We start from the raw sequence: 16,030 nt of genomic DNA, 5'->3' as shown, positions 1-16,030 counted from the left end.
AAGTAGGCGGGTGGCAGTTATTCTACGGCTAGGCATGCATCTAGCGATAGCGGATTGTCCTTGGAGGATAATGCTGCGAGGGCTACCGCTTCGTGTTTGGCGTCCTTCAAAAACGGAATTCCAGAACGCCGTCGTAGCTGTCCTCCCCTCCGTACAGTGGTACGGTGGACTGGGACAGTCGAGCTGCCTCTTCTCTGCAGAGGCGAATTTCGCCGACGTCGAGAAGGGAGGCCTAGCCAGCGGCGATGATGGGATTGGACGACGTAACGTGGTCCGTGGCCACACTTTCTCGTTGATCAACAATGCTGTTGAGAGTCAGAGTTTCCTATAAAATTGGTGGATCTAAAAGTGTATCTGCGGCGAGTTATTTGGAAAGGTTGGTTGACATCGTGTTGAACCCCCAGGCGCGCGTTCATGGATGTGATGTGCTGCATGGAGTTTCTTTGGGCGAGCTCTCCAACAACCGAAGCTGCCAAGATTGTCAAAAAAGAACCAAGGAAAATAAACGGGCTGTCAATGCCAGCTCCGACACAACGGGGGTTCCCTGGGGTCTGGGGAAAGACAAGGCTCGGCTGCTCGCAAGTCGCATTTGTTCATGGCCATCAACTTTACTCAGCCCTGTGTGACAAAAGTTGTGCTTACCGCTTTTGCCCCGAACTTTGCGGAATTCCCCAGGAATCCCAACGACCGATCACTAAAAGAGCAAATAACGTGTCCGTACCTCTCTTCAGTATTGAGGAGATGCTTGTTGGCTCACGCGCTCCCGCCTTCTCAACCACACGCAGACCGCTATTAGCTTCCTTCTCTTTACTTTGTTTCATCACGTTGAACACATTTCACAGTGCAGGTTGTGTTCTTCTAGGCCCCTAATGAGGATAGGTTTTGGACATTTGGCGAGGTCATAGTGGGACGCCGGAATCGCGACTGTTGTCCTTTCTGCTTGCAAAGCTGGAGTTGGGCATAGACAGTTGTGCTTGCAAACAAGGGCTCCGTGGATGTAGTGCGATAGCACAGAACGTGAAATACACCCCATAGATGAGCTCTTGAGGCAACCTTGCACGCTATGCCATGGGTGCAAAAGGTTCATCCCAGCAGTCTTCCCAGCCAAGCTTGCCCGACGCCCAGAATCCGCGCAGCTTCTCGATGTAGAACTTGGGTACGTACCAACACTCGGGTACTTTGTCTTGCTCGGTCTGGAAGGTTGATACAATAAACACCTTATCCTCCTCGGATCCATCTGCAACCGCTACGCCGGCAACGGCCACAGGCCAGCACAGTGCGGCCTTTGACGGCAAGATGGCAAACGACTCGCGCATCAGCTGAAGCAACTCCTCGCGGAGCGCAATTCTGCGCGAAGCCCAAGATTTCAGGACCTCGGGTGTTGACTGCGACGTTGGCGGGGGCAACGACAGGTTGGCATACAGTGCAATCGAGCACTTGAAGACGCGCGCCATCAGCAAAAACTCGGGCTGGTCAGGAACATGATAGGGCTCGTCCCATGTTTCGGGATCAAAGGCATGGATGCGTGCTAAAATGGCGTCTAGGGCTGGGGTAATGGCGTCGAAGTAGTTGCGTGAAGTCATGGCCAGCCGGCGCAGTTTCGTGATGCGCATCATTTCCAGAAAGAGCTCGGTCGGGCAAGGCAGCTCTGCATATATTTGGACAGAAAAGTAGTTGGCTATCTCCTCTAGAGTGTAGAAGTCAAGCTCGTGAATCTGGTTGGAAGCCGGACTTGTCGTGTTGGCAACTACGGCGACGCTACGAAGCCATTAGTCAGTTCGATTTTACCCGAGGTGCTATGATGGCAATCTCCATCGGGTTGGGCTCTCTTACGCGATCTGGAATTGTGTGATTGTCGCCATAATTGGAGATGAAGGCAGATTTATCTGGGCCTTGTTGCAGCTGTCGAGAAGGGTCAGGAACCCGGAGTTGTGAGCTCGCCAGGCGGTGCCAAGGAGGGTGAGCTCAACGCTCAGCAGGTCGCTGATACGGAGGAGGGCCTGGACCTTGGTAAAGGCAGATCTGCCTTCTATGTAGGTGTTGATTTCCTGAATACTGTGGACCATGTAGGAGTGAAGTTTGCTCCAGAGAGGCGCAATGGAAGTCATTTGGGAAGGATGGGGTAGTGTATCAATGGCATTGCTTATGAGGCCAATGCGATGGGCTGTCATGGCTAGAAGGAATGCTGGGCGGTTGCGAGTGGACAGGTTTATGGCACCTTGCTGAGCATAATCAAGGTCGCGCTGGCGCATAGGCAGTATGGCTTCGATATCTGTTGGAGTTGACTGATCAGCTGGGCCAGGACGTGGCAGGGCGGCACCATGAGACGGCGCGTACAGTATCGACAGGATTCCATAAAATCCCACTCAGGAGGCGCTACTCGCCCGTCCAGGACGACATGAAGAGGGTCGAACCCGGCAGCGCTTTTGCGGACGGTGTTGTGGTTTTGGTGGGCAGCGGAGACTGGGAGGCCTGGGGTTGTTGCGTAGCCGTCGCAAACATACCCGTAGGCAGTGCAGCGCTTGCAATGCGGCTTCGTCTCATCGCACTTGACACGACGAACACTGGTATTGGACGTCAGGTTCGAGTCGACCGGGAGTGTAGGCGACAGGAGACTGACCGGCATGTGATGCAGCCCGTCTTGACCTTGGGAGCCCAGCGTTTGCGACGGGGGCGTGTCTGTTCGGTGGGACTGGAATCGGCGCTGCCAGAGGTTGGAGGACTGGGAGTCAGGCCATTTTGGCTGTCGGACATTTTCAGGCGCGTTTAGCCAGTGCGAGGGCGATTGGCGATGCTCTCATCAAGGAGTGCCTGAGGAGAGGGCCTCGGCTAACCGGGTCCCGCGGATAGATTCAGCTGCCACCATACGCAGAACGGGTATCAAGGACGATCGATGATGGGCGAGAGACGACGGATAACGGGCGGACGTTGAATAGCGCGTGTAGCTGGCTTCTCGGTGAACGTGGAACGAGAGCGAGTACCGGCTGACTAGCAAACGCAGCAAGACACGATGGTGGCAGGCTGCGGGCTGCGGGACTCGATAGGGCTACCTGAGGCGAGCAGTGGCGAGGACGAGAGCTTGCAAGCTTGGTTAGCTTGGGAGATGTGAGCGAGATGGCATTGGCTGTAACTGATGCAGCGCGACCCTAGAGAGGCTGAAGCGAGGACTTTTTTTAGAGTTGATGTGGCTGAAGCTAAGAAGCAGCCAAGAGGGCCGGGACGAAACTATTCAGGGTCCATTCCCATTCTGGAAGCTGCCAACGAAGTACCTCCTAGCCGCCTGCCGGAAGGAAGTGGTGGAAGATGAAACCATCACGTAACTAATAATACATAAATATGGCTGCCCGCCTGGCGAAGCTTGTTCAGTCTAGACCCAGACTGCGTGAGTGAAAGATGTCGTGTGTCCCTGGAAAGCTGGAGGGCTGCAGCGGAAGGGACAGGGGTTGGAAGCTATGACCAACTACTGAGTCTACAGTAGGTCAATGAAGGCTGCTGATTCCAACCGAGGACCAACTCTGAATGGCGAGCAATGAACAGAAGCCAAATACCTTGGATAAAATACTGTCCTACATTAAAAGTGGCCAAGAAATTGTTGGATTTTTATTGACTGGTAGCCTGTGTTGTTAGAGGTTTGCATCGCGTTGTGTAGTTGGCTCATTGCCTCGGCATCCTGCCTTTTATTTTTTAACTAAGTTAATTATTCTTCAATCATGCACTTCCTGACATGCATACTGTGGCAGCCTTGGGGCTTGTAGGCTTGGCAGTGTTGGTTGGGATTCTTGGGATTTAAAACTTGGGCCAACCGATGACGAGGGAGACGGTACACTGAGCATAAAATAGTGAGAAAACATATGAAATGCTGCAAGTTCGGTCATATAATTGCACTTTTCCTTGGCAATGCCAGAGGACAACGAGATTATTCAACACCTCCTTGGCCGACCTCGCGGGCTAATAATCTGACGCAAAGCGGAAGGGTAACTTTGGATTGGTGCATTGTGTAAGCTGCGCCTCCAACCACAACATGTACATAACTTTGGAAGACACGACGTCCTTGATTGGGCCATCAACGCCATCATTCGCTGTAGCACATGTCATTCAACTGCCTCGTCTGCTGGGGTTGGTTGGCGTCTAGGACTGGCCTGGTCTGTTGCAGAACCTTCACCCTGTGGCCTAGCCACGAATAATGATGATAAAAATAATGGCCACGTAGATCATGCTGCCTATCAGCCTGCAATGACCGCCGATCTATCCATGTTACTGCGCCCGTCGCTGTCGTCGGGTCCACTGCTGCGTCACACAGCGTCTTAAAAGCATCCTCTTATCACCGTCTCAGCCTTGTCTCTTTCCAACACGGAACAAAGTCATCGAAAGGAACACACTTTCATCCTTCATCTCACACATGTTGCCGACGGCTTTTCTCCAAAAGACTGGCACCGCCATGTCGTCGTCTCATCCTCTGGAGCTCCACGCCCCGGGATGGCATGACGAGGCCCGAACCCCGGTGGTGGACAACAAGTACTATGATCGGGCCACGGGCGAGATCCGAACCGCATCCGAAGGCGACCATCAAGAGTACATGGGCCCACCGTCAGTCGACATCCTCATCCGGAGCCAGCACGTGGACACGGTCCAGTGTGCCACCGCGCCGCGCGAGCGCTCCCATGGAGACGCTCCTGGGCCACAGCATGAAGGTGGTCGCGGAGAGGAAGTTGGAGCTGGATTTGGTCATGGCCACAACGTATTCGACCCGTATTGTTTTGTCTCACGAATTGCAACCGGAGGAATTTACTGAAATTGCTCGTGAGATGGCGCAGGGCCTTTAGCCTGAGTTGATGAAGTCGTTTATGCGGCTCACAGGGCTGGTGTCCAGAGCACAAACATCTACTATTGAGGCGAGAAAATTTTGTAGATACAATTCCAGGCGTTTATTAATGGGAAAGTAGCCGCTAGGTGTTGATAGGATAACATCTTCGAATCGTTGATGTCGGGGGGAGATGAAATGCGTAGTTGAAGCAGGCTCTTATTAGTCGTCACGGTTTGCCTAACGCTCGCCAACGGCGGATGAACTGTTGGGGACGAGGAGTTCAATACATGATGCAATTTTATGGACGGTAAGTTTCAGCTGTTGATTTATTTTTCTCGTCTCACAATGTTTGCATACATCTATAACCAGTTTGCCGAAGTCATCCACCAACCTAGCCCTGGGTCTACCAGGGCCATCACATAGCTACGTAGTATGTACGTCCTCTCGTTTCCAGTTTCCTACTTGCTCCCATTGCAGGCGAACTCTACCGCCAATTCTCTGTCAGTAAAAAGTTTCGCCTAGGTAGGATCCAGCTCCGGCACTTTCTACCGAGCGAGCGGTGCCACCACAGTCCCTGCCGTATCACCCGGGCCGCTCGATCGCAAGCGCCGCGTTCCGCAAACTCGCCTAGATTGAGCCAGATTTACACAGGGAAAACCCGTGTTATTGGGTAATTTTTATTCCTACCTAGCTTCATAATAGACGCTGATATAGCGTGGCCGGGCTGCCGATCTTCCCCGCAGCCGTTTCTGTGCCGCCTCATTCATACCCACCCGTACGACAATGACCTGAAATCACATCACGCACAATCGGGTTGTTTGCTTCTTTTGGCTGCGTAATATCAACTCCCGCAGACGACTGTCATTTTACATCTGCAGGCTTCCGCTGTATGCGAAATTGTGAAAATTTATGCAGCAAGTCAATCCCATGGGCTGGTGGTACTCTCGCATCATTGACAACGGCCTCACCATCATATGTAGGGCTATGTCAGCAACTTCATGACATGCGTGTCGCAATCAATAGCCCTTCATTATCGGCGCCCAACTTGTTCTGCTCCCGCGCCAAGTTTTGCCAGCGTTTCTCATCCTAAAAGTCACGTCACACTGCCTTTCGGGTATGAAATGAGGCTCGTCGAACTGGTAACACTGGTGACTGATTCTGTCTCGACCACGTGCTAGTTAGAGGCAGGCTGGATGTATTTGAACAATCCATCTTCCTCCTCAGTATTGTCTATAACTTTCTCTATCCGCCACGCTCCTAAACTTGTCGCCAGCTTCACAAAAAAAGCAAACTACATACAAGCTACAAAACCTCGAATCAAGACACATGTAACGATTAGTATGACCATCTCATCTACACAGGGGACAGGAGCACTGACTTGCGGACTAGGCTACGATGTGTTTACAGAGATGGGCAACCCCTGCGAGGTTTCCCGACTGTACAGGAAAAGCCCAGAGCAATTGCGTCCAGTGGGATCCTGTCCAGGACCACGTTCAATGGTGTCCTGCGGCCACACGAAGGGGCACTCAGTGCATGCGTCCAGTCCCAACATCGCAGTCATCCGGAACTTATCGTAATAAAAACTGTCCGGTGCATCGGAATTAAACGCAACCCGAATACTACGCTGATGGCTATGTGGGATTCCGTCCGGGGATGGTGGTGGTGGATGAAAGGAGGCGAGACTGGAGGTTGTGAACTGCACTGCTGATTACTCAGCAGTCTGAAGACTTGGATTGCTTTCAGCCCCTTGCTGAGATCTATTTCTTTTGTATTTAGCATTTGCATCGCTTAAACAACACCGTCTGAGTTTAACATCACTTGGTGCTTGGCGCTGGCTACTCCTGAAACTATGCGACTTCTCAGTAGCCTCCCTCCTCCCAATCGAGTCGGATGTGTACACCGCGGATGATGATGGCTCACGGCTCAGATAGACATTGGTGTACTCGGGGCCGACCATGGGGGAGATCGCGACCGGCGTCTAGTGCGAGATTGACCTGCTAAAGGATCAGGAGCCGTGCGACGGCCGACGCGTACTAGCCCGGGGAGCCTCGTTAGCGAACACAGAGGGCGTAGCGCTCGGCAAGGTCATCAAGGGCTGTTGGAACGGTCGCTTCCAAAGCGCGGCTCATTTATCACGCGCTCTGGACGATCTGCGCTACCCGGCGCCGGGCGTGCTTGGCTGATTATGTGACTCCATCACGAGACGACTGGCAGTGGCCACCATCGGCGCGCTCGTGCTGGCCATATGTATCTTCCTGGCTCCTAAGCTGCGCTCCTAGATTTCGGAGTACGTTTGTTGCTTAAAAGCTGATCTGCGCTGAACGGAAGCAATCCTGGCGAAGCCCAGGCTGGCCTATATGTGTAAGCGAACTACAGCGGTAGCCGGTACAACGGGGAAGAATATCAGATCACGGACAGGGACTGTAAAGTTTCTAATCCACCCGATGCTAATTGCACTACTAGATGCGCTAAAATAACGACGAAATTGATTGGCAACGGATCTGCGGTCCGTGATGACAAAAACTGGTCGGTCATCTTTCCCATCCAACTGCTGGATTTTCAACAGATTGCGACAAACTTGCGGCACCCAGTGCGATGGCAACAAAGGCAGTCCTCACATTCACCACGGAGAGAGTCGAGGCCCTTTCAACCTTCCACTTGGCATCGGCGCGCGCTGGGTGAAGATCTTCAAAAGCAATGCCCACCAACCTTATGACCCGGGACTTCGTTGAAGGATTAGTGAGCTCGACTCGAATGCGCGGCGCTGGGAGCCAACCAATCCGGGTCATGGCGGCGATCATTGGTAAAAAGCAACGATTTTAAGCTGCGACTTGCACCCCTGCGGCCTTGGCGTCTTGATCGTCTCCTCTCTTGCAGACCAAGTGCTTACATGCCGGAGGCCACCGTGCTTTTGGTCTGTGTGTCCTGTGCCTTTATGTTTTGCTCCTCCGTCATCCTTTTGTCAATTTCTTATGAACAGAAGGGTAGACTGAGTCTGAATGTGTCGCTCGCGGTAGCCGCCCCAGGAACCAAACCATGATGCAGCTTTCGAGTCTAGCGCTGGCAACGGCCACAGCCTTGGTACGATTCATTCAATGGGCGTAGCGCAAAGTTTACGGCCGCCCCTCCCCTCCCGGCATCGTTATAACTCTATCGGCGCATGGCGCAGCCTGGTTCAGAGGTCTGAGACTAACCAACGCGCGCGCGCTGCAGCTCTTCCCTCTCGCCAGCGCCGCACCGACGGACGCCAGAACGACAGATGGCATCTCCAGCTGCGGCTCAGCGTGGATGCCCAGAGACGATGTCACGATTGGACGGGGCACCGACAAGCGAAGGGGCTTCTCTTCTGCCGTGCAGGCCTTTTGCTCTGCTGCTGATGGGAGGGTCGTCAAGCCCAACGGCTACCTTTCCCTCTCCACCGAGGTCTTTCTGAATGGCGGCAAGAATCCTTCCGAATACGGCATTCAGGGTTTTGTCAACTGTAAGTCTGTCTGCATGGTCGTTATTTGCTGGTCTTACACCACTCTTGCTCACATGCGGCACGTTCAGTCGAGGTGCACAACAAGATCAAGTCGGGCCATACCATCTCCAGTACGCGATTGTCATCTGGTACGATCCCGCACGTCGCAGTCACTAACAGCAACAGAGAATGACTGCGTTCGATATCTCAACGCGCTCAGCGCAGACGGCGGCAAGTGCTCCGGCGCCACCAACAAGGACACCAAGGGCGGCACCTGGCAGGTCGGCTCCGACGGCATCTCCTACCACGCGCTCGGCTACGAGACGCCGCCCAAGCAGGACGCCGTCAACGAAATCTTCGAGGGATCAGCCATCACCGCCCAGAGCGCCAACAAGGGCGCCGGCCCCCCCTTGAGCCCGTGGCCGCTGGCCTCCCTCGACAACGTCCAGCCCGTCGCCTGCCACTCCCACAACGACTACGACCGCGACGTGCCCGTCTTCTCCGCGCTCAGCGCCGGCTGCATTGCCGTCGAGGCCGACGTCTTCCTCTCCGGCGGCGACGTCATCATCGGACACGTCCTGCCCACCCCCGGCCGCACCTTGCGCCTGCAGTACACCGAGCCCCTGCGCGCCATCCTCGACCACAACAACGGCGGCGCGCCGGGAGGAGATAAGGGGATCTTCGCGGCGCACCCGGAGCAGAGGTTTGTGCTGATGGTGGACTTTAAGACGTCGGACGCGGGCACGCTGGACGCGGTGGCGGCGGCGCTACAGCCACTGCGCGACGGCGGCTACCTGAGCAGCGTGGAGGGCGGGAGGTTTGTGCAGCGCGCGGTGACGGTGGTGGCGAGCGGCGCCGCGCCGTTTGACAGGATCAGCGCGGGGGAGGGCGTGCCGGGGCGGGACGTCTTCTATGATGCCCAGGTGGATGATCTGGAGACCAAGTATAATGCGAGCAACTCGTACTACGCGTCGGCGGACTTTCAGAGCGCGATCGGGAAGCCGGGGAGCGTGGAGGCGTTTTCGGATGCGCAGAGGGCAAAGGTGAAGGCGCAGGTGGACGCGGCGCACGCGGCCGGACTCAAGGTCCGCTACTGTAAGTTGCGACTACTGACATGAAGGGATGGGGGAAGTGTGTGCTAATGTGAGCTGTGAGCAGGGAACCTGCCGGGAGAGTACATGTGGGAGCCCCTGGCGGCTCTCGGCGTCGACTACCTGAATGCCGACGACATGTCCAACACGGCACGGCTCAAGCGCATCCAGTGAGAGGGAGGCGAGGGTGCTGTGTCTATGGCGACGGTTTAATGATTCTACGACATGTGTCGAATCTTGGGGATATGACGGCTCATGTGCGACGCAAACTAGACTCCTAGAAACTGGTCAAATTTCTTGAGAAATTTCAAGCGAGACAAGCAAACTTTTGTTTAGCAAGGAAGTATACATTGAACTATGTATGGATGATACTGGTAAACGTCGTCAAAAGCCAAGTCTGATGGGGCCTCTTGCTCGTCACACGTAGCATGGACCGGCCATGGTCGCTCAGTTTGAAGCAAAGTGTCCAGCTTCGGCGATGTATACCTTTAATCTATTTGGTTGGAGTTTGCAGTTTTGTCGTCGTCCAATCATACGATAACGTTGTCGCGACGAGCCGGCTTGCAATTTACCGGTAATGGTGATGCAAGCTGATGCGCAACAACCAACTAACCAACTAGCCATTCCGTAGCCATCTTCCTCTTGCCCAATGAGCTGGCTTTGGTTCGCTGGACATGTGCGGATGGTTCCTCGCGAAGCGGAGCAGAGTCTCCTTTTCCACTCACTGGTAAGAAGAAGTTTCCAGTACCGTCCCAGGAGGCTTGGCACCATCAAAGCCAAAGAAGTAGGGAGACTCGCCCGGTTCGGCACTTGGGCGACCTAAAGGGAAGAGGTGTAACCTGCAAGCGGACAAGAGTAATGCAATCTGCAGCGCCGCAGGGAATGCGGGGGATGTGACGGGGGCCATGATTCGCCTCATGCAATATGACAGGCGGCTTCATGCGTGTAAGCCACCAAGCGTGGCGTTCCCTCTCGATCGACGTCGCTTGACGGGAATGGTCGACCTCAGCAACTTAATCTAGTTGGAACCATCCGTTTTGGTGAGGCCGAGTTAACGTTACGGGCGGAGCTGACCCCAAGAACGGAACCTCTGCAATCTATATATATTGCTTGTCCAAGCTAACTAAGAAGGCGCGCTTCTTCTGGTTTTCCCCATGTGGATGGTTACAGGTTCAGGGCTAGTCCCTTGGCGAAAATACACTCGACTCCTCCACAGCGGCTAGGGCTGCTACTATCCTCCATCTAGACTTGTCATCTCAAGTCCGGGGCTAGGGATAGTAAGAAATATGCCTTGGGAAAGAAGGCTTGGCTGTGACATGTCCGTGGGGAGCCCGTGGCCAATCCCCGGCATTGGTTCCTACCAGAAGAGGAAGACTGGAGGAAAGCAGCTTCCCGATTGAGTAATGCTGGCCATGTGGCTGGCGTTCTGTTCATTTGACAGGAATTTGGCAGAGCACGCGGCATTCCTGTCGCAAGGTCGGCGGGATGTTCGTTGGGAAGGGTTACATTAGAGTCACGATCCTGACTATGACAGCGGCGTGGCAAGTTGAGAGACATGGCACCTTGGTAGACTTGCCCGATGTTACCGTTGGAATTCGTGGCATCTCAGCAACGGTTCGTAAGATGAGCATAGTCGAGTGCAACGTCTCGGGACAGACGCGGAGATGTATCTACATAAGAGGCCCTCGATCCCATGATAAAGTTTGCCTTCCTCCCCGTATCACCAACAACCACTTCAACCTGCAAACTCGCTCACCTTCTTACCTCCAAACATACACATCACCTTGAAGCGCATCCACCATGCAGCTCCCAGCCCTCCTCTCCCTCTCCGCCGTCCTCGGCCTCGCCGGCGCGCACATGCAAATGACCAGCCCCGCGCCCTTCCGCTCCAAGTACAACCCCTACACCACCAGCGTCGACTATGACATGAACTCCCCGCTCTTCGCCAACGGTGCCAACTTCCCCTGCAAGGGCTACCACTCCCTCCTCAACACCCCGCAGGGCCGCTCCGTCGCCACCTGGCGCGCCGGCGGCCGCTACTCGCTCTCCGTCGAGGGCACCGCCACCCACAACGGCGGCAGCTGCCAGGCCTCGCTCTCCTACGACGGCGGGCGCACCTTCTTCGCCATCCACTCGTTCGTCGGCGGGTGCCCGCTGACGCCGACGTGGGACTTTACGCTGCCCGACGACGCGCCGGCGGGCGAGGCGCTGTTCGCGTGGTCCTGGTTCAACAACATCGGGAACAGGGAGATGTACATGAACTGCGCGCACGTCACCATCCAGCCGCGCGGCGTGGCCGCCCGCGAGGAGCAGGAGGAGGAGGAGGAGGACGTGTCGCTCGTGGGCAGGGCGCCGTCGGACCCGTTCCGGTCCCGCCCGCGCATGTTCGTGGCCAACGTGGCCAACGGCTGCTCGACCGTGGAGGGGTCCGACGTGCTCTTCCCGAACCCCGGCCCGGACGTTGATAACATCTCCCGCCGGACCGCGGCCCCGCGCGGCACCTGCCCCTTCTAGAGCCTCGGACGGTGGGTGGCCGTCTACGCCTTGACAGGCCGGCATGCTCAATCATGTTCGAGATTGCGAGAGTTGGAGTCGAAAAACTTGTAGCGGTTGTCAAGAGTAGGAGACTTGCAGCCGTCTTGCCAAGATTGTTACCTGATCATTGTACATGGAGCGCGCGAGATCACAGTCGTTTCCAGAGTTGTCTTTTCAAGATTGCTACATCATCATTGTACATAGAGAGTAGAATCACAGTCGTTTCCAGAATTGTCTTGTCAAGATTGCTGCCTCATCATTGTACATGGAGAGTAAAATCACAGTCGTTTCCGTTTGAAAACTTTTACACAATGCGCCGAGTTGTATCCTTGTTACTTGTTAAAATACTGCAAAAAACGCCCGAAAGAAATCCCCGATCCACAGGTCCCAGTCCAGGGGACATTTATAGGCCCGGTAAAATGCATCTGCACGCCGCCCATCAAGCTCTCTTTTGCTTATGCTGAATTATGGCGCGGTCACTTCCCACGCTCCGCAGACTCCTCCCGTCGTCCACCGGCGTCAGCAAGCCGTCCCGGAGCGGCGCCAGCGGCCGAAACGTGACCTCGTCCACCTCCGTATCCGAGTCGACCTCGCGCAGCGGCGCCGTCAGCTCACCACCTCCCCCACCGCCGCCGCTCGCCTCCCCCCGCGACCGCAGCGCCGACATGGCGTAGCTATTACTGCTTCGCACGCCCTGGCTGCGGTCGCCCGAGCGCTCGTCGTCCGTGCCCATCTTGGTCGTCGCGCCAAAGTCGTTGTTGAACGCCTGCAGGAACTGGCGGAAGCAAGGAAACGTGGCGGCCATGACGGAGAAGTGCATCACCACCTGCGTGACGACGGTCGGGTCGGCCAGCGCGAACATGACGGGCGGCCCGGAGGCGTGGCGGTCGGGCCGCGTGGCGGCGTCGCGGAGGAGCACGAGCCGGTAGGAGACGGGGATGGCGACGAGGAGCTGCGCGGAAAAGGCAAAGATGACGATGAGCTTGGTGCGGACGGCCATGTCGAGGTCGAGGACGAGGGAGAAGGCGAGGCCGGAGATGAGAAGCTCGATGACGAGGCTGAGGACCTCGACGACGAGCCAGCGCGGGAACTAGAGACGGTATCAGCAAAGTGGGACGGGATTCTAGACCGGGCGACGAAAGGGTTGGGGAACCGCACCAGATTAGGGCAGTGGCCGGGGGCGGAGAGGTCCCACGGGCGCGCGCTCCCGCATTGGAAGGCGACGATGAAGATGGAGGCCAGGCCCCAGGCGAGGATGATGGCGGTGACGATGCGTGTGGCGAGGAGGTGCTTGTCCGCGGCCTGCCGGCTGACCCTGGATATCAGCAGTGACATGGACGCCTTGGCCGGGCAGAGCGCCATGATGTACAGGATCGTGCTTGCGTAGTACGCCTGCGTTCGAGTTAGAAGCGCGCCACTCGTTTGGGATGTCATATGCCACGTACCTTGAGCCCGGCGTCCATGCTATCACGGTAGGCGTCGTTGTAGCGGACGCCCACGCCCTCGCGGACAGAGTAGAGGGTAGTTGCGGTCTGGCACGCGGCGATGAACTACGTGAAAGGTCAGTGACGGGCTACCCTGACATGTCTTTTTTATTTTATTTTGGCGTACCGTGGCTAGCGAGGCGGCGGCATCGTCGGATCCAAAGGGACCGGTCAGTCGGAGGCGGATGAAGAGGCGGATGGCGAGGACGAGGACGCTCCACGTGAGGCCGACGACGGCGGTGATGACAATGTACGCTCGGTGGTCGTCGGGACCGACGACCATGTGGTCACGGATGTCCGCGTCGGCCATGTAGCAGCCAGCAAGCCGGGTGGACGCGGGCGGCAGGGAAGAGGTAGAATTTGGACAGAGCTGCTCAAGATCGAAAGCGAGCGCGTCAACCTGGATGCATCCGAGGGGCGGCTACATCTCAGCCATGTTGGGCCTGTTGCTTGGACAAGAGGAGCGTGGAACGAGGGGAAGATTGACAGATTGGCGTGCCGAGCTCCGGACAGTTCTTGTCGCAGCCTTGCGGGTCGGAAAGGGGAAAAGAGGCGAGAGTTTGCCAGGGAGATGATATGGGGGCCCTCCCGAGTCTGCAGATGATTAACTAATAAACATGTGCATAAAGAGGGCCAAGGGGGGCTCGCATGGGCAAGGCGAGTATGTACGATTCGCAACAGAAGGGATGGTGGTGGGGGTGAGGGATTGTGTGTATCTTGGATCTCCGCTTGGCCCGGGTCGCCGCGGACAATGGAGGCGAAAATAAACAGGATGACGACAAAGACAACAGATAGAAAAGAGAGAAGTACAACTCGTTATTAGTTAGAGGGGGGGGGGGTCGGGGGCACTAGACGAGATGCAAGCTGCGGCACAGACCCGGGCGCGGACCCGGCACGGGGGGGAGATGGGCCGACAAAGATTCTCCATCAGTGTGGTTTTTGCTGGTGTTATAGTCTGGCAAACTGGGTAGGGATTTTGACGCCGGCTGCATAATACGTTCAACTAGTTACTGAGTTGGGAAGACTAACATTGAACGTAATAGGCTCGAGTTTGTACAGGGTCCCGCTGAGGAATGACGAGACTTCCAGGTCGGGGTTGTAGAGAGCTTTGACGCTTGCCCTGAGGAACTGGCGAAAGCCTCTTTCTGACCGCCGACAACAGGAAGCCCCGAGAGCCGCTAGCTTCTTCCCATTGTTTTTTTTTCACCTTCTTTCTGGCGGATGGGCGGGCCGAGGGCAAGATCAACAAAGCCCCAAGACAAAATCTCGTCATACCAGTAAGTTGCCAGGGGGCTCCTGTCTTGTCAACCCTTGCTGGTCCTTTGATCCATGTTGACAAGTGGCTTGGCTCTTGTCCAGGGGGTCATCCTGCTCCACTGAGATTTTTCTTTTCTTGTTTTCTTTTTTCCGCCGTAGAATCAGATGGTTCTTTGGAGCTCTTTCAGTAGTTATCTCCTAGATAGTAGCGCCGGGAAACTGCGACACCCCGTTCAACTCCTGATCAACTGTAAATAGTTGCTACTTCAAAGCACAGTCAGTCCACAAAAGGGGGATAACACCTGTCCCCCTTTTGTGCCATCATGTTTGTGTGGACAGTGAAAGGAGGCTTGTCGGAAACAAGGTTCCGATCGACGTGGCGTGAGCCCGCGTCTCAGAGATGGCGTGCTCTTGCGGCCATGCAACCAAACATGAAATTTATGCGCCTGGTCTGAGTGCAACCTTGTCCGCTCACGAGACACGAAGAAAAAAAGAGAAACCAGAAATTCGGGAAGCTTGATATCCTTGCGGTCAGAGCGGTGGTCGACTGGTGGCTGGTGGCTGGTTCAAGTTGGGCGGAGCTTCTCAGGTAGAGAGAGGATACATACAGCCTGCATATCGCAAGGACGGCGCAATTTATGTTAATTTGAAGCCCGCGGATATAAATTGCCTCCACACGGGCTATAGTTGTGATGGGAGTTCTATAGCACAAGACAGCTTCGCCAGGCTCGCAACTCGCGATACTGGTGACCGGATGAACTGGAGCGGCTGGAGGGCGAGGAATGGATATTCCCTCTGAACCACAATGCTGGAAGACCGAGACTGATGCCCCTCCCACCCATCCAACTACCCAAGTACAGATTAGGTAGTTAGTTCCATCATGCATCTAGCGAACCGGCCAAGCAAAAAGCCCGGCACCAACTGGACGCCACCCGAGCGCCACCATCCATCAATCCATCCGCCAGCCGAATCTAGCCAGGCAAGTAAAACCAGGAAAAATTCAGGACATTGTTCCTTCTTTCATACAAGCCCCCAGTTAGAATCTCAAAAGTACGCCGCGCTCCGTGCCAAGAGAAGAGAGGGGGAGGGGAACCTCTGCCAAGCCTAGACTCAACTCCGCGCATCTCGCCATCCATACTGTTGTAGTTGTAATACCTAACTAGTTCATCCTATTGTAATACCTACCAATAATAGGTATAACCTGTTCGACGCCAGGTGTTCCCCACTAACGACCAAGACAAAAAAGAAGCGATGCAACGGTCGTGCAGCTGACTTTCTTTTTCTTGTCCTTTTTTCTCTCTATTCCCTTTCTCCGTGACATAACCTTGACCTGTCGTCTTTCAACGGTCGCATTCGCTTCCGCAAGGGCTGTCGCTGGCGCAGAGACACGGACGGACAC

At 55.4% G+C, this 16,030-nt stretch overlaps 5 protein-coding genes across 5 annotated transcripts; 3 read left to right on the top strand and 2 right to left on the bottom strand.

Moving 5' to 3' along the window:
- Positions 1 to 1,061: 1,061 nt before the first annotated feature.
- ISF_03099 (C6 zinc finger domain protein) lies at positions 1,062 to 2,754 on the bottom strand (the record flags this gene model as incomplete). The annotated part of the gene is made up of 4 exons (XM_018846705.1): positions 1,062 to 1,758; positions 1,834 to 2,272; positions 2,338 to 2,564; positions 2,621 to 2,754. The coding sequence occupies 4 exons, from the start codon at positions 2,752 to 2,754 to the stop codon at positions 1,062 to 1,064; spliced, it is 1,497 nt and encodes a 498-aa protein (XP_018706433.1).
- Positions 2,755 to 4,399: 1,645 nt separating this feature from the next.
- On the top strand, positions 4,400 to 4,792 carry ISF_03098 (hypothetical protein; the record flags this gene model as incomplete). The annotated part of the gene is made up of 1 exon (XM_018846704.1): positions 4,400 to 4,792. One exon carries the CDS (start codon positions 4,400 to 4,402, stop codon positions 4,790 to 4,792), a length of 393 nt encoding a protein of 130 aa, XP_018706432.1.
- A 3,048-nt stretch (positions 4,793 to 7,840) lies between these two features.
- ISF_03097 (PLC-like phosphodiesterase, TIM beta/alpha-barrel domain protein) lies at positions 7,841 to 9,529 on the top strand (the record flags this gene model as incomplete). The annotated part of the gene is made up of 5 exons (XM_018846703.1): positions 7,841 to 7,885; positions 8,018 to 8,285; positions 8,354 to 8,395; positions 8,451 to 9,359; positions 9,423 to 9,529. 5 exons carry the CDS (start codon positions 7,841 to 7,843, stop codon positions 9,527 to 9,529), a joined length of 1,371 nt encoding a protein of 456 aa, XP_018706431.1.
- A 1,626-nt stretch (positions 9,530 to 11,155) lies between these two features.
- ISF_03096 (hypothetical protein) lies at positions 11,156 to 11,869 on the top strand (the record flags this gene model as incomplete). The annotated part of the gene is made up of 1 exon (XM_018846702.1): positions 11,156 to 11,869. One exon carries the CDS (start codon positions 11,156 to 11,158, stop codon positions 11,867 to 11,869), a length of 714 nt encoding a protein of 237 aa, XP_018706430.1.
- Positions 11,870 to 12,329: 460 nt separating this feature from the next.
- Positions 12,330 to 13,684, bottom strand: ISF_03095 (hypothetical protein; the record flags this gene model as incomplete). The annotated part of the gene is made up of 4 exons (XM_018846701.1): positions 12,330 to 12,980; positions 13,049 to 13,282; positions 13,336 to 13,440; positions 13,502 to 13,684. The coding sequence occupies 4 exons, from the start codon at positions 13,682 to 13,684 to the stop codon at positions 12,330 to 12,332; spliced, it is 1,173 nt and encodes a 390-aa protein (XP_018706429.1).
- Between the last annotated feature and the right edge of the window lie 2,346 nt (positions 13,685 to 16,030).

The sequence above is a fragment of the Cordyceps fumosorosea genome (genome assembly GCF_001636725.1).
Source record: "Cordyceps fumosorosea ARSEF 2679 chromosome Unknown scaffold_5, whole genome shotgun sequence".
In the NCBI taxonomy this organism is placed as follows: domain Eukaryota; kingdom Fungi; phylum Ascomycota; class Sordariomycetes; order Hypocreales; family Cordycipitaceae; genus Cordyceps; species Cordyceps fumosorosea.
This window is presented reverse-complemented; position numbering and strand designations above follow the sequence as displayed.